The sequence below is a fragment of the Emydura macquarii genome, unplaced genomic scaffold, assembly GCF_026122565.2.
Source record: "Emydura macquarii macquarii isolate MOO-44397 ecotype Brisbane River unplaced genomic scaffold, CSIRO-AGI_Emac_v2 contig_2975, whole genome shotgun sequence".
Lineage (NCBI taxonomy): Eukaryota > Metazoa > Chordata > Testudines > Chelidae > Emydura > Emydura macquarii.
Genome location: NW_027133112.1, coordinates 1964374 through 1989956, shown reverse-complemented (window position 1 = coordinate 1989956; position 25583 = coordinate 1964374). Strand labels below are relative to the sequence as shown.

Below are 25583 nucleotides of genomic sequence, written 5' to 3'. Positions count from 1 at the left end.
GGCTACCTTGAAATCCCTGGACCTTCACACTCCGGCACCCCAAAGGGGGCACTTCAGCCCTCAACTCCTGCCTCAGTTTTTCCAATCCCAGCCCAGGCAGGACTATAACAGAAAGAGGAGCATGAATTACAGGAGAAGGCCTTCTCAGCCTTCCTCCAGTCAGGGGCCTGGACCCACGAGACAGCCCTCCGGTCCCAAACAAAACTTTTGAGGATACACCCAAGGATAGTGCACCAGTTTGAGACTCGCATGCACCATCCCTTTTATTTTCGGACCGCCTATCCCATTTCTACTGTATATGAGCCCAGATCATGTCAGATCGCTGGGTACTACACACGGTAGAACTGGGATATTCGCTCCAATTTTCTTCCCTCCCTCCTCAACCCCCACTCTCACCATTCCTCTTCAGGGACCCTTCTCACCGACAACTTCTATAATCCCATACCTCCAAAATGACAGGACCCCTGTCTCTTTCGGTGGTTTTCTGGCATTTCCTAACTTTTGAGTTCTTGACTTATCAACCTTAATACGATTATTTTAACATGCTTTTTTGTCTGTAATAGTACGTATACAACTTTCTAAAAGTACCAAAACTCATTTTAGTGCCCTAAATTCTAGGGTACTCTATCTTGGACTTAGTAAAGGGTTTAATTAGTGGTGTGTATGCTGAAGTTGTTTTTAAATGTGTCTTGTAGGTAAGAGTTAGGGGTTTTTTAAATGTGAGTAAACAGAGGTCGTCAGGGTTATGTGATTTATGCAGAGTTTCTAAACACCGTCAGGAATAAAAAGCACAGAAGTTCTGACTCACCTACTCTTCTTTTATCCATTAGAGAACACTATACTAAATGTATATACTGATATAAATATAATATGTTTATATACGTGTACATACCATTAGGTTCTATGGTAAAATAGCAAATGATTGTATGTATGTTTAATAATAGTTTATTTTACATGTTTAATATCAATCTTACAGCACTCCAGGAGTGCTTAGATAATGGCATTTATATAAAAACATTCAAAATACAGAGGCCAAGATTTTCAAAAGTGACTAGTGATTTTGGTTGCCCAACTGAAAACACCTTCATGGGAGTTGTTTTTCAGCAACTGCTGAGCATCCATGCTCTGAAAATCAGCCTTTAACCCAAAGGTCTCTCAAATTGAGCACCCAAAATCACTGAAAGTTTTGGACAAATTCAGAATTTTAGGACACAGTGTTAGGGAAATACATGAAAAATTAGGTCATTAGAGTCCAGGTGTTCTTGAATGGATGAAGAATGTTTATTATTTCATAAAATCTGCGTAATGGACAATCTAGTTCTACATGAGGTTTATAATGGGAATATGCTTGTGGTTACCTTTTGTTACATATTCCTGGTATGGATGTTAATACGGGAATGCTGTGTTACAAGTGGAAAGGAATTTTAGTGTGCTGTCAAACAACCTGTTAAGGAACCTACTATATAGAGTATTAAAGGGTCTTCCCCAATTGCAAATTTCAGATTTTTTGAGTAATTTCTTAGGATTCTGTAACCACTGTGTATGTGACCCATGCCTATTTACTGAGACCCTCAATCAACTCTGTAAAGGATCACAGCCTCAACTGCTGTACAATTCTTTCTGATTGCTCTTGGGAGCAATTTGGAATTCAGCTTTGTCCAATGCTATCCCCATTAGTTCTCTTTGGGGAAAGTTTACCATTAGTATTATTTTATAGTAGGCTAGTTAGTGTTAGGCTTTTTGCCAATTTTTAGCTCTATTGAACAGTTTGGTTTTGTTTAGGCCTGCATTGTTACAAACCTTTTATATCATGACTGAAGTCAAATCTACTGGCTTCAAGCTTTCTGTCAGCTCCTTAGAATCTGGTGCCTTAGTGATGGAGCTGTAGCCCTTTGTGTTCTGAAACTGGTGAACCTAATGCAATGAAATGTTATACACATTGCCATATTATTTGCCTTTGTGAACCAGGAATCCTTATTCTTTCCTTTAATTCGAAAACCTTTGCCACCTACATCACCAAAGAGTTTTCACAAGTGTGTTCATACACACTGGACTAGAAGCAAATGGAGATGTAAAATAAGATTATCATCAGACTTTTGAATTTTAAAATTTTTGTGATGAGCTGTTAAGTGGGAGGGCAGAGCTAATCATCTGTTAGCTGGCAAGCAGGGTTCAACAGCTGATCAGCTGCTATGTGGGTGGGCAGGACTCATCATCAGGGGCTTAACAGCTGATGTGCGGATGCGGTTAAATCTAAGAGGGAGAGCCGATTGCGGGTCAGGTAAAAGTTTATTCCAGCGGATGGGATGCAGATCCACATATTTATATCCACAAAGGGCTGTAATTACAGAAATGTCTCAGCTCATTATGTGTATCTGTACAAAAATAGGATGCCATTTTTAGTGTAATTGGCTAATTATATGTGCTAAATATATATGCAGTACAAACTCTTTTTATATATACATCTGGTTATAGTCTGAAACATCACATTCTAAACATTTTACCTACATGCTGTAAAAAGTGTTATCAAAATTATAATCTAGTAATATGCAACAATCATTAACTTCAATTTCCAGTGTTGTAACATAAGAGTTGTGTAGTGTTTAGAGCACAGTAGGGAGTCAGGAATATTAGGTTCTACCTCTTGCTCTGCTCTAATTACCAGTGGCATGTTGGGCAAGTCATTCAACTTCCCTGTACCTCAGTCTATCCATTTAAAAAATGGGGATAATAATGATTGCCTCACAATGTTATGGAAGTTTGTATGGCTTTATTAATTGATCTTTGCAAAAGCAATTTGAGAGCCTCCTAATTAAGTGTGAATTCTGCAAGTATGTAGGGTGAAATCCTGCCCTCTCCCTGCAATTGAACCCAATGTGAGTTTTGCCACTGATTTCAATGGGGCCAGGATTTCACCCCTGGACTCTTAATAGTTGGCAGGATCAGCACCTTAGGTGATACTGGGGTGCAGAGTATTATTTTTGTGAAACTTCATGCCCAAGATAGCTCACTAATCTATCTGATAGTCAGTATAATAATGGATTTTAATATTTTAAGACAAACAGTTGTTAGCCTCTTTATTCACAGTGTTCAGCTCCAGAAAATAATACAATATTGTGCAGTTGTATTTTGCTCATGAAGAAGGCATTGAGGATGCTAATTCTACCTCTAAACAAGAAAACTCCAACTTTGACAGTATTTATACTTTTTATGCCAAAACGTAAAAGCAAGCCAATAAACCCAGATCACACATGAAAATTATGGTTTCAAACCAAATATAGATTTGTGCAACTTCGATTTGTGGTGAAATATAGAATCCATTTTTATAGACTCCATTATTTCTACAATCAAAAAGAGTTCATAAATCCAGATTACATATTAAAAGTATTCACACTAGTCTGGAAATTTACTATGGGGTAAGTTTAAAAAAAAAAAATTAGTTCTATGTTATCTTGCCATTTTTACTGACCATTTTATTATATATTTAACTGACTGTACCTTCATGGACATTTGGCCAATCCCGCTTGGCCTTTCTAGTATTTTATTTTGGAGGAATTAAGCCTGCTTCAGCTTTCTTGCTAGTGTAAATGACAAGTAACTTTCTGGACATCAGTAGAGTTATGGGGACAAGTAAGAAAATAATCAGTCACTGGTAGCTTTAATAACATGTCTCAGAATAAGCCCATGCTATTAGTCATGTGTAGAAATTTCTACAGTTGTATTAACTAAGACTGGTATCCTCCTCTTTTAGGTTTCTTATTGTCACAAGACAAAGAAAAAGAAACCCAAAACCAAAATGTAGAGTGATCTAAATCAATCTCTTTAGCAATGTTATGATTCCTGAGTTATCTGGGAATCAAATACTGATTCTTCTTCGGTTGCTTGCTCATGTCCATTCCAAGTTAGGTGTGTGTGCGCCATGTGCACTGTTGCTGGAGATTTTTCCCTTAATGGTATCCGTAGGCTGGTTCTAGCACCCTCTGGAGCTGCATGCATATGCGCCAGTATAAGGGGTGTCACCGGCCCCACACCCTCTCAGTTCCTTCTTACCGCCCATGATGGTTACTAGAACAACTCCTTGCTCTGGAAAGGCTTCTTCCCAATGGCTTTTTGGACTTTCTTTGTTGTTGCCTAATAGTTTTAGTGTATATAATTAGTGTGTTTTCAGTCCCTGTCATTAAGAGACTTCTTGTCCTAGGGTCTGGGCATGCCCTGGTGCCAAGGCTTCAAACACTGTGCTTCCTGTGACAAGCACATGCCCGTGAGCCCCACATGCCAACTGCTTAAAGTGTTTGGGGGAGTCTCACATAAAGGACAAATGCCAGATCTGTCGGGACGTCAGACCCTGTACTAAGAAAGTCCAAGACATCAGGCTGAAGGCTATTCTCATGGAAGCTGCCCTCGGACCTGTCTCAGAGCCCAGCTGCTCCGATTCTACACTGAGCATCTCAGCATCAGTGCAAAGTGTGCCACTGGCACTGAGCTCTTCCTGGTGCTGTTCATCATCGCCGGTGCCGAGGGAGAAACACAAAGCAGTGAACTGACAGAGGGTGCTTGCTAGCACAGAAAAAGGACGAGTGAGCAGAGGGAATGAGACCCACACTGGGCCACTCTACTACCACAAGACCCATGTTGGCACTACTGACTCCACCAAGAGCATCGAGTGCAGGACCTTCACCAACTCGGGGTGGTACCAGCATCCTGGTGGTTCCACTGACATCAGAGGCCTTTCAAGCAGCTAGAGACCTTCTCTCTCTGCCAGTCCCCCCTATTCCCAACAGGGCACCAGCCGTCTACAGCTTCCAGCTTCTTTCCTGGAAGATCACCTTCCTGGTCACAATTACATCAGCCAGAAGGTTCTCCAAAATCAGGTCCCTTACGTCGGAATCGCCCTACATGATGTTCTTCAAGGATGAGATCCAATTGTGTCCCATCCAGCTTTCCTGCCAAAGGTGGTGTCGCAGTTTCATAACAACCAGGACTTCTTCCTACCAGTTTTCTTTCCAAAACCTCACAAGTCCACTAAAGAGCGCTGGCTCCAAACATTAGATATTAGGAGAACCCTCACCTTTTATATTGAGAGGACTAAGCCCTTCCACAAGTCCATGCAGCTCTTCGTAACAATAACAAAAGGTTGTAAGGGAACCTGATGTTATCCCAAAGAATCTTGTCCTGGATAACGGCCTATATCAGGGCTTGCTACAAACAGGCAAATGTCATGCCTCCGATCACCATGACCGCACATTCCACAAGAATCCAGGCTCCGTCAGCAGCATTCCTTGCTCAGGTACCAATCCAGGAGATCTGAAGAGCCGCAACATGGTCTTGGGTCCATAACTTCACGTCTAACTATGCTATTGCCCAACAGGCTCAGGATGATGCCAGTTTTGGGAGACCAGTGTTGCAATCAGCAGATCCATGATCTCTGAGCTCACCTCCAAAGTTACCGCTTGAGAGTCACTTAACATGGAATGGACACGAGCAAGCACTTGAAGAAGAAAAAATGGTTACTAACCTTTCGTAACTGTTGTTCTTTGAGATGTGTTGCTCATGTCCATTCCATGACTGGACTTCCTTATTCCACTGTTGGAGTAACTGCCAAGAAGGAACTGAGAGGGCATGGAGCTGGCGGTGCCCCTTATCCTGGGACATATGTTCGCAGCTCCAGAAGGTACTACAGTTGGCCCTATGGATGCCACAAAGGGAAAAATCTCCAGCAACCATGTGTGCAGCACGCACACACCTAACATGGAATGGACATGAGCAACATATCTCAAAGAACAAGAGTTATGAAAAGTTAGTAACCATTTTTTCTAGCAGGTGATACAACCTACTTGGAAAATATCCAATTCTCTAACTCCTCACCTATAAAAACATTTAATTTCCTTACTTGTTTAAGGGATTCTATATTTCCAAAATGTCAGTTAAATACTATGGATGGGATTTTGAAAATCCCACCATAAAGCAACAGTGACTGGAAAATAATCTAATGTCAACTACTTTTGCATTACAGGAATACAAGCGCAAGTTAGCCAGAGTATCCCAGGTGCGAAAAGAACTCAGGTCACGCATCCAGAACCTTCCTGATCTGTCCCGACTTCCCAATGTCACAGGAAGCCATGTGCACCTACCGTTTGCTGGAGAGATCTACAGTGATGATTGATTATAAGAATACCTCTTTCCATAGTCTCTGCTCTTCTGTGGAGTGAGGGGTAGGTCAGATTGATTGATATTCCTGTAGTATTATTTTTGTACATTGTTGGAGTGTGGCGGTAAAAAAAACAACCTCCAAATAATTTATAAGAATTGTTTAAAATATTGGTTTGTTTACTATTTTATTGACAAGGGAACATATAGGTACATTTATAAAAGGTGGCATCTGTATATTATTACGTTGAAGAATGAGTAATTATCTTAAAATATTCTTACCTTTTGTACAGATTTTGATCCGGTGCCCTGTAAGTAACTGATAAGTTTCTACTTTATTTTTCTTATGTACCCTCTACTCAGTGTAGTTTCACTATATAATCAAAGGATACATTTAAATTTCCACATTCAGTGGCTAGTGAGGCAATGGAACGTTATTGAAATCACAGTTTTATGTTTATAACAAGACTACTGCAATTTATTTTTATGTTGGGAGTGATATTTCTGGTTATTTATTAAGTTAATTTACCCATCCCCAAAATAAGACAATTGGTTTAGTTTAAAGTAAATGTTATAAACCAACTTTGAAAGTGGAAAATATAAATCATGTTAAATTGAACACATCTTAAGTGACTCAAAATTGTGCATTATTTTAATATCATTTAAAAGTAAATATTAAAAACGTTGCATAAAAGCTAAGCATTTTAATTAGTTAGTACAATAGAAATGTTTTTTTCTCTTGGTTTCTAAATTGAAGGACCACTTCTTGTACAATAACCCCTTTTTGCCACATCCATCTTCATTAACAAACCTGATCCCAGAAATGTGAAGTCATTCCACAGCTTTAATTATAATATGCGGTAGTTATACAAGACCATACCTATTTTTGAATGGCCATTATTAAAATTTGAAAGTACTCAAGTACCATTTTACACATACAGCATGATTATACTACAAGTAGAATTTTGTTGTCTGTGGAAACTGTGGGTCAAATCATCCTCTCCCATGGAGAAACCTGTTCAGACAGGTCAGTGGGAGCCGCAGGGCCCCTGCCTCTAAGCCTCCCAGAAAACATCTTCTAGATCTTGGTCTCCTTTTCTTACAAAGAGGGGATTTTCTCCCAGGAAATCTAGGCCACTGTGTGTATTAAACTGTGGAAAAATGTTGATGAATGTGTGTCTAAAAACAAACTCTATCACCATACAAATGTGATATTTGTATATGAGTAACTAAACTTATGGAAATAAAGTTGTTTACCCCTGCCCTTTTTAAGACATTAAAAGGCAGATGTTTAAGGGTATTTAGGAGCCTCAGGATGCAGCTAGATTCCTAGTAGGATTTTCAAAAGTGCCTTACCTCCCCATTAGTAGGAGTTAAGATCCTAGGTGCTTTTGAAAATCCCATTAGGCTCCGTAGGCCCCTACGTACCTTTGAACATCTGACCCCAAGTGTTTGAGTTTGAGTTTGCTTTATCCTGTGAGGCTTTTATTAAGTGTTGTAGCCAAAGGTTTGCATAGAGAAGCTATTGCATTGTAAACATTCATAGCAATATTAACAAATATCCACCTTTACTCGTCATGCATTGCTATGAAAACTAAAACTTTTTACATCAGTATAAACAAAAATAAAGTTTATAGCAAATTAATACTGTACCCTTCCCCCAGATTACACATTAAAAAACAGTGGTTTTATAAAATAAAAGACACTGAGATGACTCAGTATAGTCCTGGAGTGAAATCCTGGCCCAACTGAAGTCAGTGGAGGTTTTTGCCATTTACTTCACTAGGGCCAGGCCCTGGAATACTTCTTAACCGTCAGCAGAATATATTTTTTAAAATATTCATATTTGGACACAAGCACATACAGTCAGATTTTCCTCTTTTGCAAAAAGTACCACAAATGGGCTGTAGTTAGATGGAAAACTCTATGGAGTAAAACTACAGGGTTTCTGCACAGTATCATTACTTTGGAATAGAGTTTGGCAGCCCATAGCAGGGTGTCAGAGAGTTTAAGCCTTCACACTTGGATTTCTCTGTGCATCTGAAGGTAACAGCAGAACAGGGGGTATTTGCAAAGTGGGCCAGATATTCCCTGGGACTCTTTCTGTTCTCCCTAACAAGATACCAGCTAGACTGCTACTGCTATGGCCTCTCAGCCCACACCTGGCCCCAAAATACTCCAAATCCTTGTCAGGTTTGCATGCATGAAATAGGAACCTGCAGGAATTAAATCTGACAGGATCAACGTTCATTTCTGCGCACTTTATCCTACAGTTTGCAAGGAGGTGATGCTGTGTAGAATTGTTTTCAGTGGGCAATTCCTCACCCAAAAACCTCTTATGTGGTGGGAAGATGCTTGATGGTCTGAGTTCACCAACCTTCAACAGATTTATGGCCATTTGAGTGAGATATCTACTCATTTTATCATTCCACAGTGAAAACCAAAGTGGGGAGGATATGGACCATAATTAGCACAAAGGAAACTAACTGTGTTTTCTTAAGCAGAGTCAGGTATGTAAAAAAATACATAGTCATCTTTTCAAAAGTACATTCAAGTTTCAGAATATTTGAAAATTTAGACATAGATTAAGACTGTCATGGGTTAAATGTGTTCTAGTTCCTTAGAAGTGTAGCTGCATAAATGTGCATTTACACACACATTACTGCTGCAAAGAAGCACTCTCTTTTTGTAAAATATTGTGCAGAAAAGGACCTGGGGGTTACAGTGGACAAGAAGCTGGATGTGAGTCAACAGTGTGCCTTTGTTGCCAAGAAGGCTAATGGCATATTGGGCTACATTAGTAGGAGCATCGCCAGCAGATCGAGGAAAGTGATTATTTCCCTCTATTTGGCACTGGCGAGGCCACATTTGGAGTATTGTGTCCAGTTTTGGGTCCACCACTATAGAAAGGATGTGGACAAATTGGAGAGAGTCCAGTGGAGGTCAGTGAAAATTATTAGGGGGCTGGGGCATATGATTCATGAGGAGAGGCTGAGGAAACTGGGCTGATTTAGTCTGTAGAAGAGAAGAGTGAGGAGGGATTTGATAGCACCCTTCAACTATCTGAAGTGGGGTTCCAGAGAGGATGGAGTTAGGCTGTTCTCAGTGGTGGCAGATGACAGAACAAGGAGCAATGGTCTCAAGTTGCAGTGGGGGAGGTCTAGGTTGGATATTAGGAAAAACTTTTTCACTTGGAGGGTGGTGAAGCACTGGAATGGGTTACCTAGGGACGTGGTGCGATCTCCATCCTTAGAGGTATTTAAGGCCCAGCTTGACAAAGCCTGTCTGGGATGATTTAGTTGGGGTTTGGTCCTGCTTTGAGCAGGGGGTTGGACTAGATGACTTCCTGGAGTTCCTTCCAACCCTAATCTTCTATGAAAATTTCTTACAAATTTGAAAAAAAATCAGATATCTCATGAATCATAAATGCATAGAACAAAACAGTGGTCTCAATCCTGTTCCAAAGCAGATGGACAGCCACCACCAGTGAAGTCACTAGTGCTCTCTCCTGGTGTAGAGGATCCACTGGTGTAGAATTCATTGTAAGATGAAGGCCTGGATTATTAAAATATTTTTTGTAAAGAGTTTAAACATTCATTCCTTCTCTACCTGCCTCATTCAGAAAAAGGGCAGAAACCAATGTGTAAAAGTCAAGGAAAATCAGCATTCGACAGACACCTCAAGGGCAGAGAGAACGGTAGACACTGACTTCACTCTTACTGTCTTCTTAAATTTTAGTAATATTGTTGTAGACCTACTGCTGTGTAAAAAAAAAAAAAAAAAAAAGATTTAGGAAACATCTATTTTAAAAAATTATTCTTTTCCTTGAGATGAATGTTAATTTTGATTTAATTTTAAAGTGAAAGTTTGAGAACTATGCTTTTCTTTGGATAAAATTTGCTGTATCTCAGTGCTAATGTTTTTACTTCAAGGAACTTTTAATTTTGTGGTGTGGTTTGTTTGTCTGGTTTTTAATAGTTTACTCAAAATTAGTTTGAAAAGAAAGAATTTAGGGGAGGTAAAATGCTCCTTGTTTATCACTAAAAGTATCTCATGCTAGTGGGTAAATGGTGCCCCAACTATCTGTGATTTCTATGGGAATGACATCACATTATCAACCAATTTGAAGTTTTAATGTGTAATACCATTCCCAGATTCACTGGAGGAGACAATACAGTAGGACACAACAGTTGCCCTATAGGGGTTGGCAGGTATCCTTAAATCCTCAGGTACCAAAATAAAGCATCTGTGCCATCTTGGAAGTAAGTGTGAGAAGGTGGAAACATGCAATGGAAACTATAAATGAAACAAATCTTTTAATTCTCATCCGCAATATTAAGAGTGAAATGCTGAGTAACACAGCCTCTTCTCTGTGCACAGGATTGTTCACAGGTAGAAAGATGAGGTGTAGTCCAAATCACCCTCCTAAAGAAAGGTGGCTACTAAATACAATTTTTTTAAGTTCAACGAATATTACATTTTGAAGCATTTTCTAATAATAAAAAATTATAAAAATTAGATCCTTCTAGTGAGACACATTTATTTACTCAGTTCTATTATACAGTTACCAGAGGTTTTTAGTAAAAAAGCATGAACCTAATTCTTCAATCCTTAACCATCTGAGTAATGCCTACTTGTAGGTAATTTTGCTGATGTCAGTGGGACTACTTTCATGAAGTAACAGCTTTGACGATCAAGCCCTATATTTGTAAAACTTTATAAAAAAAAATCTATCTAAAAATTCCTATTCTCCATGTTTCTGTGATTTTACAAACATTTAATATTCTTGCTTACAAAAGAATTGTAAGTGTTGAAAAATGGAAATTGTCTCCGCTGTAGAAAGTTAATCTATTGATTTGGGTAACTTTAGCTTGTCTATTTCAGCTACTGTTCAACCTTTCATATATTAAACAAGTCAACCTTTCATGCTTACCCCTCCCACCCAGCACAATCCAAGCTACATGCTTTAAAATAGACGTCAGTGGCAAAATCCCATGAATTTCAATGGCTGCAAATGTGTCCTCTACTGATCACCAAAACTTACCCTTGCATAGCGGGCCATCATAACACCTAGGCACCACTTGGAGGACTTAAGTGGGGATAGCTCATGCAAAGTCCCTTTGCTGGCTCTCAGCCTTGGGGGGAATTTCAACTTGTAGTACATATGGTAATAGAAGGTTACAGGGTTATTGTTGAAAAATTAGTGAATTGGCTGCAATGGCATGATTTGTGATGGGCTGATTTTCTATTAATAAAAACATTTGGGATTAATTCTTGCTCACTTTTCTCATGCTAATATTCTCCTATTTGTATGAATAAACCAATTAGGATCGGGCTGTTAGTAACTCATTATTAGAGAATCAATTTAAAATCTTAATAGGAATATTGATGACCTTTGTTAAAATGGATGACCATTCTGTCTTTGAGACTGTCTCAGTGTGTTAAATTATCTTGATTGATATGTCAGTTTTTCCATCTTACTAGTTAGCAGTCTAATTCTGATTTAATCTTTACTACATTAAAAAGTATCCTACTAAGCATGATCTTTTTTTGTGAGAATTTGCAAAAAAATGCAATAACAGCACTTTGTAACTTGTTTGCAACAGAAATTTACTAATTTGTTGAAAGCTGACAAAAGATGTTTGAAATGTAAAAATGTTTCATTATTGTGCACTGCTCACAGAACGTGTATTTCCTGTGTAATTTATGTCCTCTAAATAACACCTCAGTGTATAATGTTTTCATATTTAAAAGAATAAAACATTGCAAAAACATCATAAATCAACATTTAATCCTTATGTACCCTATGTTCTCAGAAATGTCTATATATAACCATGTTGTTCTGAGTAACCCACCACTATTTTGGCTAAGCAGCTAGTTTATAACAACTGTAATGATTACATTACCCTTTCTCAGTATTTAAATATTGTAGAGTGAAATAGCACTTTTAAAGGAGGATGAAATGCATTCTAAAGGAAAAACATAGTTTTGGGGTGAAAGTCTCTAAAAGTGGCTTAAAACTAAAAAAGTTATCCATCAAAGTGACAGGAGATCCATTATAAAAAGAAAAATCCCTGACAATCATTACATGTATTACTTGAAAGATTTACGAGTTTGAGAAAGATTTCCTATACTTAAATTGGGGAATAATTGCTGAAACCTGCAATATCTCAAAATGGAAGAAAGCTTAAGCCTGATCGCAGTATCAAAGTGATGGCTATTACCATTTTATTTTGTTATATGCAGTATTGTCCTAGTCAGGATTAATTTCTATAGGGGAGTTTACACTGAGCTCTTCTTTAGGTCTGGAAATGTATTCAGTGTTCCACCTAAATACAAGGTGGAACAAATTGTTTAGCACATGTAGTTAACACATATTTCAAGGGACTATGGAAGGTGAACTGGCCAGATAACACCCCTCCAGTCAGGGGAAGCAAGAGAAGGAAAAAAGCTGGAGGGAGGTAAGAGTTACAGATTGTTGTAATAAGCCATAAATCCAGTGTGCATATTTAGTCCATGATGTTTAGTGTCTAGCAAAATTATGAATTTAAGCTCCCAGGCTTTCTTTTGAAGGTTTTGTGCAGGCTTCCAATGAGGGAGGTCAGATATAGAGTGATCACTCTGTGAAAAGTGGTCACCCACAGCTGATAGAGGGTGTTTGTCTTTTTTTGTTTTTCTATATGAGTTTAGTCAAGAGCATAGTGATGGTCTCATTTCACCTGCAGTTATTAGGGCATTTAGTGCACCGGATGAGGTACACCATATGTTGTGATAAACATATGTAGACCCATGGGTCTTGAAAAGTGTGTTGTGGGAGGGTAGTGATCATTGTACCAGTGGAGATGTCTGCAGGTTTTGCATCTGTCGTTCTGGAAAGATCCGATGTTGTCCTGTGTGTCGTGGTCTGGGGGAGCTTGCTTCTAATAATGAACTTGGAGAGGTTGGGAGGGTTGTTTGAAGGCCAACAGAGGGGGTTCTGGAAAGATTTCTTTCAGGGTGTGGTCCCCATCAAGAATGGGTTGTAATTGTTTAACAATATCCCATATAGGTTCCAGTTAAGGGTGGTAAGTGACAACTAGGGTGTGCAGTCATAGGAGCCTTTATTTCCATATTGAAGCACGTTTCCATGATGCAAACTACTTCTCTGGTGCAGTGTACTTGTTTGGAGAAGACAGTTTTAAGTGAGCTAAGGTATATATCAAACATCCCTTTACAACTAAATAAAGGCCAGTCAGCAATTTCAAATTTTTTTTAACATACTTTTCAAGCAAGAAATAAGATAAAGGTATTTAAGTCCTGTAGTAAAAGAAGACAATTTAGAGCATTCTGAGACCTGTCAGCTCCTGATGGATGGTTCCATGCAGGACTGATGACAAATGTATTTATTTATTTATTTATTTTTACAATAAAACTTCTACAACACAAACCCCTTAAAAATATTACTTTACAATATACATTTTTCTTCCCAACAAAACTAAAGGAATAATAAAGGTATTGAAGGGCAAGCCATAAAATGACCTCATGTAAATAAATACAGAGCTCTACAAAGTGGAAAAAGAGCACAATGCAGTGTCAGCACAGTTTACCCAGAAAGATTGTTAAAAATTGACCTTATATACTTTACTTAAAAATATAAGTGGAAAAATGACTTTCCAAAAATCACTTTTACTAAAGTATTTCAGCAACATTAGCCATTTCCAGAATATTCATATGAATATTACATATTTATCAGCCTTTATGAGATTAAATCTAAGATTTGCAGACTCTGCCCTCCCTGAATTGCTTTTTAAATATACCAACTTGAATTTGTTGGAAAGGAGTTTAATTGGATTTAAAAAAACCCAGATGCACTTCAAGGGAAAAGTGGAATCATTTTATTTGTCACTTACTGCTGCCAAAATAAGAATGTGGACAGGAAAAGAACTAAACAATTTCATATAACAACTTCCAGAAAGAGATAGCTTTAAAACCAAAAAGTATTTGTATATTAAAACAATAATTAATTTTCTTTCCAAATGGAAAACTGGAGCCATCAACTTCAGAAATTGCAGAGTAAGACTTACTTCTGCTGAATAACATTAAGCAGGAATATTTCAGAATTACTTTGTCAGTTCATTAAGACGACCACACAGATGTCCTTTGGAAAGCCCTTTTTGTCAACTGCAAAACAAAGTCCTGAGTAAAACTCTCAAGCAAACCCACATCATTCACAGCACAGATCTGGAAAGAATTGGAGATAAGCAGATTTTAAAAATCGTTAGACTGATTGCCACAGTACAAGTCAACCTGGCCAAGAACAGATTTTGGCTTTTAATTCCTGAGCAATTAAAGACTGAAACAAGTTCAGGTTTCCAAGACATGGCATATTACCTTATTATTCCAACAGTACTCTCTGGTAGGCAATCCACATAAAAGTACAGAAACTGTTTCCAAATGATGCATTCAATCCTCCCCTACGTGCTGAAGGCTGTAGCACAGCTGGAAATTAAACCAGCATTAACAAAAATTGTTTGTATAAGTTTATAAAAAAAAATAAGGCATCCACTAATTTAATTCATTTACTGGCCCAATTTTAGCCACTACTATTGTAACCGTTATCATGACTATTGTAATTATTCAGTATTTCAAAGTGAAGACAAGAAGTTTTTCAGGTCCCTCTTCTGGCTCTCTTGTTTTTCTTCAAGATTAAGCAACCGTTTTAGGTGAGAAAAGTGAAATTTTGTGTTTTTGGGAGTCTTGGGGAAAGAACTAGGTGCTGACTGTCCAGACCTGCAAAACAAAACAAAAATCAGATACATCTCTTATTAAAAAGTGAAGCTGTAGGATTCTATAATATAATTTTATGGTCTGATTTTGAAAATGTTTGTGTACATAATTCAAGTGCACAATTACTGAACTACAAACATAAATTATGCATTGCGTGTGAAAGTGAGCTGTGAGAAGCATAACTACCCAATGATGTATGCAAATACTAAGTTTGTGCACAAAATTACAGCCATGCTTAGAAAATAAAACCATAAATGGTATCTCACACTAAGGCTGAAGATAACATGAGCGTGCGTATATAGAAAAAAACCACCCAGAAGAGATTTTACCCATAGTCATTCTTTTCACTAGACACATTTGACTTCTGCAATTTGAAATAAAAAGGAAAGAAAACTAATCTTCTATTTCAGAACCTTGATAACAAATAAAATATTAATTCTATCAGAGATTACTAAACATATCTGAAGTCTCACAGTGAGTCAGTGAGAAAGCTGACTCCCTTTCCTGACTTCTAGTACTGTGCCCTATTCACTGAACTATGTTGCCTCTTTACCTAAAGGGGAAATACACACCTGGAAGCTGATGATAGACTGCCTTTAGATCCAGATCTACTGTGGTTAAAGGGTGTCATTTTGTTTGCAGATATCGGAGTATTTGGGTCTGATTTACTCTTCGGAGTACCAGAACGGCTTGTTGCTGATGCTAGAAAATCTCTGCTTTTACCATTATGTCTTGTTGTTTTGTTGCATGTTTTGCAAGTAACAAGCTATGAAGAGAGGAAACAAAATGTTAGCTCTTCTGTCAGTCTTTCCCCATTTTAAGTTTATAGAGGCATCAGTGACTAACACTGTCTTTCTTATGCAAACTTCTCTTCAAAATTACAAGTGAATCAAGCTGCTTAAATACTTGTGTGAAGCAGAGAGACATAAAAAGCAACATCAAATCCACATATCTTTTTCCTTTAAACCACATAAACCATCAAATCTCCATGGGTGTGTCTAGAAATTTCAGGGGACTTAATTCTGAATTGCAAACACATGGTGTGAAATATGAAAAACAACCTTGTCACAACAAAAAGACTAGACCAGTGTTTCTCAATTGGTGTTCCATGGAACCCTGGGGTTCTGCGGGAACACCGTTAGGGTTCCGCGAGCAGCTGCTCTCTGCGCCGCCGAAAAAGGGATGATGTCTCGGATTTTTCGGCGGAGAGTATTGAGTGTAAGGAAAATGTAAGTGAGAAATGCTGACCCAGTTGTTTGAAATTTGTTTTATAATTTGCTTATTTCAACTTTTTTTTGGCCCCATATGTAAAAATACTGTTAAAAGTTGGGGGGTTCTGCAATTATTTATCGAGTTCAAAAGGGTTCCGTGGCCAAATTTAATTGAGAAACACTGGACTAGACAATATTAAAAGTGGCTCTGACTACAATATCTTGAATGTACCCTCAGTGGGATTCATGTTTCACCATAAACATACAAGAACCAGAAAATGAACAAAATGTATTTTAAAACTCATTTTTAAATTTGCACCTCTATTTAAATATAAAACACTTTTTTGGTGAGTCTTCAGAAAAAATATTAAAAATCCAAAATCTTCAAAAATAAAAAGATACACTACTGATAAAAGAAAATAAGGTAACCCATTGGTATGGAGGGAAGAACCACCCAGAGAGTGGGACTAGAGGACATCTACTGAAGTTCAGTGAAAGGGAGAAGCAGCTGAGTGGGCAAAACCATATGTTATTAGAGACTGAGTCATTGTTCTCATCACATAACATCTCTTACCAGTACAACAACTGTTTTCACAGAAAAATAAATAAAGCTTTTAATTTATTTTAGTTCTTTTTAATGGATTCAGTTGGAAACAGAGAATCAAAATAAAGTGACCAGCCTGCTCTCCAAAGACAACCACTAGAGATCTACAACCTGACGTTTAGGCAAAAATCTCTAACAGCTGATCTTCCATTAACTAATAAAACCTATCTGGAAAAAAGATGTACAGATAATGACTCTAGGGCAGTGTTTCTCAATTAAATTTGGCCACGGAACCCTTTTGAACTCGATAAATAGTTGCGGAACCCCCCAAACTCTTAACAGTATTTTTACATATAGGGCCAAAAAAAAAAAAAGTCAAAATAAGCAAATTATATACAAACAACTACGTCAGTGTTTCTCAATTAAATTACACTTACACTCGATACCCTCCGCCAAAAAATCCGGGACATCTTCCCTTTTTCGGTGGCACAGAGAACAGCTGCTCTCGGTGGCGCGGAGAACGGCTGCTCGCGGAACCCTAACAGTGTTCCGGGGAACACCAATTGAGAAACATTGCTCTAGGGAGTTGATAACTCTGCAATATATAATAGGTCATGCTTTGTAAAAATTTTTTTTAAAGCAGTATGTATGCTTAAAACAAGATCTAAAATATTGCTAATGGCCAAGTTAGATCTTGTAAACAGAGCCTGTCAGCTTGCTGGTTTAAGTCTCAGTCAACCTTGCTCCTAATGTGTCATTTTCTACAGTAGGAGCTTATATGGCTCTGTAATGGTAATTTTGGGAGCTGTCAGCTCCTGATGGTATTTTAAGTACGTAATACCAGAAACAATCCAAGTAGCAAATTGCACACCAAATCATGGTAAGTATGTAAGTCAATCTTGATCTTAACTTGGACAAGTCTTAAAGAGATTGTCAGTACATCTGAAACAGAGCAGAAGGTAGTAATCATGTTTAAATCCCAATTCAAGGACAGTGCATGGAGATTACAATGGACCACAAACTATAAACTCACATTTATATGGATGCCTGCTACATCCTGAGAATCTGTCCAGCTACTAATCAAATGTATAGTTTTGTTTAAGAACCTGTTACAGCTCTGCAGGTCACACTGTACATCAATATTTGTTTGTTTGTTTATTTTTTAAACATAGCAATACATACACTTTGCCAACTACACTTACTCCTTGGTATCATTACTTGAGCTTGTTTGGGCAAGACCACAAGATGTTGTATCCACACACATTATTGGAACAGGAAGAGAGAGACTGAATATCAACTGTCTAAAATGACAGCTCTTTAAATCTAGCCCAAATGTTTATGATATCACGCCAGTGAATAATAAAAGCAAAACTTCCAGGTTCAGAGTGGTTTGTAAAACCTTCAGAGGGAATCTAAAATTTGGAGGGGAAAGAATTTGCTTCATTCTGTTAGTTTTGTATTGTGTCTGTCTGAAGTGCCTATCTATCACCTTGGCACGTAAGTGAAACTAGTTAATGACTATGACACTTCCTCAATCCAATCTTGTGTTGTTGGTGCTTCAGATTTCTATTGTTGCAAATTCTGGCACAGGAAATTATAATCAGTAGTTTCCTCATTTCTTAGAAAGCTGTCCAATCTGCCAGCGGACATGCTCTGAGAAGCCAGTGTTGGATCCAGTGTGTCATCTTTGTTTATTAAGACATCTGTCTGCATAATCTATTTTAATAGTTTTGTATATGCCTGCAGCAGTACATTAAAGGTATATATATAGTTATTCTGTGCACAACAGCTTCAGAACTTGACCACTTTTCTAGTTTAATCATTCTGGAATACAATAAAGATCATGCTGTAAAGTGAAACATGTTTAGCATTGTTTACTATATTTTGTGTTAACAAGTGTCTTCCCACTCCCCTTAATGACTATTTTCATTATTTCAATAAAGTTAGTTTGGATTTACACACTGATGTAAAAAGCAAAAATCTAGCCCAGAAAGCATTCTGAGGCCTCCCCTACCACACATTGGTTTGCAGCACTGGGTAAAGTGCCTTTTATAGGTGATAAAGCACTGTGCGGGTAGATAGAAATGTATATTTTAATCCTGCACATAGGGGAAGTCACTTGTTTAATTTTCTTTCTTGCTGGATCACTTCCACTTTGTACTCAGTAAACAAGAAGTCACTTGTTGGCCATTCAGTACTGAATATTAAACACTGGTCGGAAAAGTCTCAAGCAAAATGGCCACCCAACCCAATTTTCCCTGAAATTGTTTGAACTTCCTGTCGGAGACATTACAGGCTGCTCAAGCAGTTCACACTCAAATTGAAAAATGCTGACAAAACAAATCAAACCAACAAAAAATTGTCTCTGTCTGACATGTACGACTAAATGTCATTATGGATATTCTCTCCCTCAAAATATAAGCAACCCAGGCCAGTGTTAATAAGCACTGTGTGTGTACACAAACATTTGATCTCTTCCAGAAATAATTTACTCTCACTCAGGTACACAGCTTTATAGCAGACTGCTAAATGGGAGACTGGTGACAAGTGTTTCTTCTAGGCATAGCTTGTCCTTGAAATCTTCAGGCCTCCATGAGTATGTCTACACAGCACTTTCGAACCCACAGAAGCAAGCATCCCAGCCTGGGTTAGCAGACTTGGTCTAGCACAGCTTACATTAGTACTCTCAAAATAGCTGTGTAGATAGTGCTTTGAAGTGTGATTCAGGCTATGAAATGCCCCACGCTCCCTAGGTTTCAGCGCCCAAGCTACAGCTATTTTTAGAGCACTAGCATGAGCCCCACTACTCCAAATTTATCTACCCTGGCTGAGAGACTTGCTCCCATGGGCTCCAAAACACTGTGCAGACATACCGCAAATGGCTAAAGAAGTCAGCCAATAAAAGTTAATGTTCCAACAGCAAACTTAACTGGGATTATGCCACACATGCTGTATGCTTGATCATAGACATTTTATGACAAACGAACAGTAACATTCAGCTACACACTTAAAACAAAAAGCCCTATGTACAAGACAGCCAAATTAGTGTAACTGCTGGAACCTTAACTTTTAACAAGCGTTTCAGCTTTGATTGCCTCCATTTTTAAAAAATGGGGAAAAAAATTGCCTCTACCTAATGATGTTAGGATTTAGCTGGCCCCAAGTAGACTATACAGGTCATAACACTCTTGAGTGAAGAGGGTGGGAAGAGACAAGCATCAATCTTTCCTGGTGCTAGTTTGGCTGGCGACACTTTTGCAAAACTGTGCAAACTGACTAGCAGTACAGTAGCTTACACTGGGAATATTGTACTGTATCTTAACACACACAAAAAAGACAGGTGGTTTGGTTTTTTAAGATGAAATCTTAGAATACGCAGCTTGTGGCAAAAATGCACGGGAGCCACAATGTAATTGGATGTTTGGGGATTTTTTTCCACCTGCCATTTTCTCATCTCCTTGTTGTTAAAGTCAGGGTTTTTGTTTTAAAAATCCTTTTCTGGGTATTTGAATAGAAGTTATCCCAACAGGAAAGATAGATAGAAAAAGTTATGTTCTGATGAAATAATCTTGTGGATTGCAAGATCAATTTCTAAAGAGAAAAACTTCCTGGTCTTTTTTTGTTCCCTCTCTCTTTGAGAAATAAAGGCTCCAGGGAACGAATAAACACAGAATAATCATCTTACCAGAACACTTCTTGAGTCCTTGTACTTTTTCAAAAGCTTTGTCTGTTTCAAATTGAGTTTATGGTTTTTTGCCTCCCTATTAAGAAGTTTCTGTATCCGTGGAGTCACTTTCATCTTGGGTTTGAGACGTACTCTGTGGTTATCAGGAACCAGAAACTGGAAACAGTAAGGGCACATCCTTTCTCGGTCTGTTTTGTTATCTACAGATGAATAAAGGTAACACAGTAAAACTCTAAATGAACTTCTCTCTGTAAGTATGTTTTATAGGTAAACATTAAAAAACATGGATAAGGGCATGCAATCTTTTCTCTAGCATTTTAAAAATCTTATTCAGGTACAAGTGCTTTGTTCAAACTGTTCTCTTAAATATGATTAGTTTGATTCAACAGAAAGCTGAATGCCAAAATATTAATATAATATTGTGGGTATAGTTACATATAATAAGGTGTCATCTAAAAGGTAATTATACCAGAAAAATAGTCTCCCTTTCTTGAAAATCTTATTTTGAGAACCACATTCGTGAAAGGAGCTCCATGTATCAACATAAAACACTACCAAACTCAAAGGTGGTCTACCCTTGCAAAACTTCTCCAAAGACTGAGATTTTGTAACAAAAATATAATATTGTTAGAATCAAAACAGGGTCCTGAAAGGCCAAATTCAGGTTTGGTGTGAAAGGATGCAAGCTGGAGAGATGTTCCCACATCTGCCTCACTGCATCCCACTCTGGATAACATTAAACCAGACATAAGTGGTAGCCACAGATTCCACTAAAGGAAAAATATTTCTCCCTGATAAAGAATTCTCCATGGTTACACCCATTTTTAGGGTGGAAGAAAAGAAATCATCATGTTCAAAAAGTTACATATCAGAGACAATCAGGGTTGGAAAGGACCTCAGGAGGTCATCTAATCCAACCTCCAACCGTTGTTCTGAGCAGTTCAAAAGTGGTGAATTGGGTTTACCTGTCTGGCTCGGATTTAAAGAGCCAAAACCAATGAATTATTTAAACTTGCCTTTTCTAGACTGAAGCATCCACCTGGGGGAGGAAGAACAAAGAAAGGGGTTACTGAGCCAGTTACAGTGCACGTCAGTCACTACAGCGCGGGCAGGAGGTGCTGGTTCCAGATTGAGCTGCCCCATGCATTGAATCACAGAAGATTAGGGTTAGAAGGGGCCGCAGGAGGTCATCTAGTCCAACCCCCCGCACCCTGCTCAAAGCAAGACCAACCCCAACTAAGTCCTCCCAGCCAGAGCTTTGTCTAGCCAGGCCTTAAAATACCTCAAGCTCCTCTATCAGGAAGTGACGTGGCGAGAACGTGCCCAGCCTCTATGGGGAGCTGGGGGAGGAGGGGCAGAGGTCAGCCTGGGCAGGGGCGCTTCAAGGCATCCTCTCAGCCCACCAGGGCCCCAAGGCAGGGGGAGGAGTCAAGAAAGCGGGGCCACCTGGAGGCTGCAGAAGGGGGGGGGGAGGGGGAGTTAACACCATTCTGAAGAGAGCCCCCCCCACCACCCGCGGAGAAGGGGCGGGGCCATCCTCACTGCGTCACAGACTCCATAGGTTTTGCTCTCCCCCCTCCCACCGCGGAAAAGGGAGCCGCGCGCGTGAGGCTCTTACCCCAGGAATCGGGCCTGGCCCGGGCACGTGCCCATCAGCCCGCGAGCCGCCCCTTCCAGGAACCGCTGGCGCCTCGACATCCCCGAGCAAGAGGCGCGCGCACCCGGCGGCGACCCAACCCGGAATTCCGGAAACTGCTCCCGGCCCCCCCAGCGCCGCCGACTTTTTCACTTCCGGTGGGAAAGCGCAGCGCGGGGCCGCCGGGTCCTGGCGGAAACAGCAGCCGCGGCACAAACGTTCCGGCCGCCCCGCGGACCCCGCCTGTCACGGGGGCGGGGTCGCTGCTGGGCCTGGCCTCTCCCCCCGCCGCGCTTAGGTCCTGGCCTGGCTCCGCTCCGCCTCCCGCCGAGTCATCGCCCCTGGGAGCTGGGTCCGGCCCCTCCCCCCCCGCCTCAGCTGCACAGCCGGGGTCGGCCTGTCTAGCCGGGTCGGGACGGGCCCCAGCGAGCCCGGATCCCGCGGGCGGGGTGCCCAGGTTGCCGACCACCCCGGCCATGAAGGGCCAGTCAGTGCAAAAAACACGTCCGGAAACCCGCCCATAAATGGAACCGTCCCTGGGACTGGGGTGGAAATAAAAGAACTGGTCATGGGTTGATTGGCGGCGGTGGGAATCGCCGCTTGGCTTGTGTCATAGGCCTGCCCTGCCCCTGACCGTGTCCCTTCCCTGCTGTCTGTCCGACCAAAGAACCGACGGATGGAGTCACTGCAGCTAAAACAATTGCGTCATTGCGAATTCCTGTGTCCAGAATAGCAGGAGCGAGCGCACACTGGTGACATCGCTCTGCTGCCTGTGGTGTTTTAGTGAGATCAGTAAAAAGTTGACTGTGTCAGGGGAAAAAAATCAACTTCAGATCTTCATGTCAATAAAAACTAAAATGCAAGTTGGTGAGCGGAATGGCCCCGGGACCAGTGGTTTAGGTGTAGTCGGTCACTGTGGGTTTGTTAACTCACTAATGCCCAAAGCTCGATCCGACAAACAGCTGAGCACCCCTTGCAAGAGTTGTGGAACTCATTGGCAGGGGATGTTGCGAAGGCCAAAACCATAACAGGGTTTAAAAAAGAACTAGATAAGTTCATGGAGGATAGGTCTGTGACCCGTCCGTGCCTAGGGTAGCCCCCTGAAAATGCCAAGGTCAGGGCAGGCTGTAAAAGGAGAGCAGATTCTCCCAGCACTGGTGGGTGATACTGAAGTCAGACTTCCCAACCAGCTACAAACTGTGTTTCTGATTCCCCACACTGGTTATTAAGAAGCTAAAATAAAAATAAATAAAAAATATACACAGCCCCCTTTACAAACTTCAGTCTCTGGCTGCCAATCAGCCACTAGGTCCACTAAAGAGATCAGTTATTTAAACTCTATGCTCTTTACCAGAAAGGTTTCTCCTGACCCCAAAGGGTCAGCCACATTACCAGATCAATATAAGTCTGGATCTTACTCAAAACACCACGCTGCCAGCCAATCCTTTAGTAACTAAAACTAAAGGTTTATTCTAAAAGGAAAGAAACGAACTATAAGAGAAATATTAAATGATTAAAGCAATCAGACATACACAATTCATTTGAAAGTCCATATATATCAGGTTTCTAGTAGAACTGTGGCGTTTGCAGGCTTATACAGTCCCTCTGGTATACATCCAGTACCTGGATGGGTCTGAGTCCTTTGTTTCACAGCTTCAGTTCAGTTGTAGATGAGTTGATCCAGGGGTAGGTGAAGACTGAAGACAGAGACAGACTAAAGACAAAATGGATGTGGTGCAGCTGGATGACACCCCAGACAGGATGGCTGCAGCACTAGCCTGCTTAATGGCCAATTAAGAAATTCACAGGTACAATGGGCCCAGGGGGAGAAGCCAGGGATATACCTGATGAGTCACCAGGACTTACTCATGTGACTCTGGACTCCATTTTATTCCTGGAAATTTCCACAAGCAGCAAGGACAAAGGACATAAAAGGCAGCTGCACCACATCCATTTTGTCTTTAGTCTGTCTCTGTTATCATATAGATGTTCCCAATAGAGGACACTGCTGAGGGGAGAGGGACCTGGAGGACGGGTGCAGTTGGAGGGTGTAGGAGGGGATATTTGTGGTTGCTGGAGGGGTATGTGTAATGGGAGAGGTTATTTGAGGGGTAGTGGAGGGGGCTGTGTGGAGCCCCCTAGCCCAGACACCTGCACCTCCTCCTTCCCAGAGCCCAGCTGCAGGGCCAGATACCCACACCCCTTCCCCCCCAGAGCCCAGGGATCCAGAGGAAGAAACGGCCTGATGCTAATCAGACTGGGCTTTTATGGAGTTTTCTGCATGCTGTAGGATGTGCTGAGAACCACAACTGCTAGGAACCTTCTAGGTCCCCCTACACTCCTCCCCGTCCCACAATATCTTCTATTTGTGAGTGGGCTGTGCTGGGTCCTGTGGCCTCTAGAAGCAGCCAGCAGCACCACAGTGCCAATTCTGCAGGGGAAAAATGAAATTTTGTGAGGAACATTAATTCTGCGCAAATTCTGCATTGTGTAATGGCACAAAATTCCCCCCAGGAGCATAAGAGGACACAAGTTGTCATATTTACAAGGTGAATTGTTCCTTAAACCCCTTTGCAGTCTCAACTGCACTTCTCATGTGACAAGATTCACAACCTTTGCTTTTCCCTGGGTGGAAACATGGGGACCTACCACTCTTAGACAGCCCCTGGTTTACCAACCATGATAAAATCAACAGGTCTAATAGTATTTGGCACCTGCAAGGAACTTCCCTGCAGAAGCATGTGGCCAGAAGCTGACTGAAGTGAATCAAATTAGCTGCTTTAAAACAAATGTATTGTATGTTCATCCAGAGGTACGTATCATTCTGAGAAAAAGGTTAACACAACAAAAGCCTATACTCATCTGGTTTTACATAAATGTTATCTTTTCCTTGCAAGTTTAGGAAGGTTCTGCATACCCCAGATATCCACATCTTTGGGCTGAGAAAGACAGACTGTCCTGCTGCATTCTCTGCCTCTCTTCATGTCTCTCTTTCAGCATCGCCCTTCTGGTATCTGCTGGCAACTCACATCGCCTTTTTCCAGGAGGGTCCTTTTAACTGTTCATGGTCTGGTTGATCTCTCAGATCTGGCCTTGGTAAAATGGCTGGAGGTTGGAGCTTGGGAACAGCATCTTGCCACTGAATAGCCCTGCCTTTGTTCCCTTACTCCCTTGAAGTTGTTTACTTTGATATGTCCTATCTCTGACCATTGTTTCAGTTCCTGCTTGATCTTCCTAACAACCCCTTTTGCTCTAACTCCATATACTCAGACAGAATAATATCAAGCAGATAAACTGAGGTACACACATTCATAAAAAATAATGCAGATATCTCACGTGTTTTCCACATAAGGAAAAAAACTTCACGCCCAGATCAGCTGGATTCGTAAATGTCCTCTTGGGTTTATGAAATTCCAAACTGAATGAGGTTCATACAGTATAAAGCCAGAATGGGCCACTGTGATCATCTCATCTGACCTCTTGTATCACATAGATCATAGAATTTTCCTGACTTGTTGAACTACAGCATATCTTTTAGAAGAACATCCACTCTGGATTTAAAAATTGCTAGTGATGGAGAATCCACCTCAACAC

At 40.2% G+C, this 25583-nt stretch overlaps 2 protein-coding genes across 6 annotated transcripts in view; one reads left to right on the top strand and one right to left on the bottom strand.

Moving 5' to 3' along the window:
- RPRD1A (regulation of nuclear pre-mRNA domain containing 1A) overlaps nt 1–11922 on the top strand; it is a 65148-nt gene extending 53226 nt beyond the window's left edge. Inside the window, exons 7-9 of one of the 4 annotated variants that reach the window (XR_010924177.1) lie at nt 6014–6212; nt 8582–8657; nt 9770–11922. Coding sequence is in view for 2 of the 4 variants with exons in the window: in XM_067569978.1 (XP_067426079.1) it covers nt 6014–6163 (150 nt within the window). In the remaining 2 variants the exon portion in view is untranslated. Of the gene's footprint in view, nt 1–6013 lie in introns of all 4 variants that reach the window. The other 3 variants (XR_010924175.1, XM_067569978.1, XM_067569977.1) reach the window with 3 other exon arrangements.
- Nucleotides 11923–13471: 1549 nt separating this feature from the next.
- On the bottom strand, nt 13472–22138 carry CUNH18orf21 (chromosome unknown C18orf21 homolog). 2 transcript variants are annotated; one of them, XM_067569956.1, is made up of 5 exons: nt 21972–22138; nt 21370–21392; nt 20354–20553; nt 15486–15679; nt 13472–14916 (listed from the first exon to the last, which is right to left on the bottom strand). In XM_067569956.1, exons 1-5 carry the CDS (start codon nt 22049–22051, stop codon nt 14772–14774), a joined length of 642 nt encoding a protein of 213 aa, XP_067426057.1. In that variant the 5' UTR covers nt 22052–22138; the 3' UTR covers nt 13472–14771. The 2 variants fall into 2 exon arrangements, with proteins under 2 accessions (XP_067426057.1, XP_067426058.1); XM_067569957.1 differs by lacking the exon at nt 21972–22138 and adding an exon at nt 21636–21657.
- Nucleotides 22139–25583: the final 3445 nt, after the last annotated feature.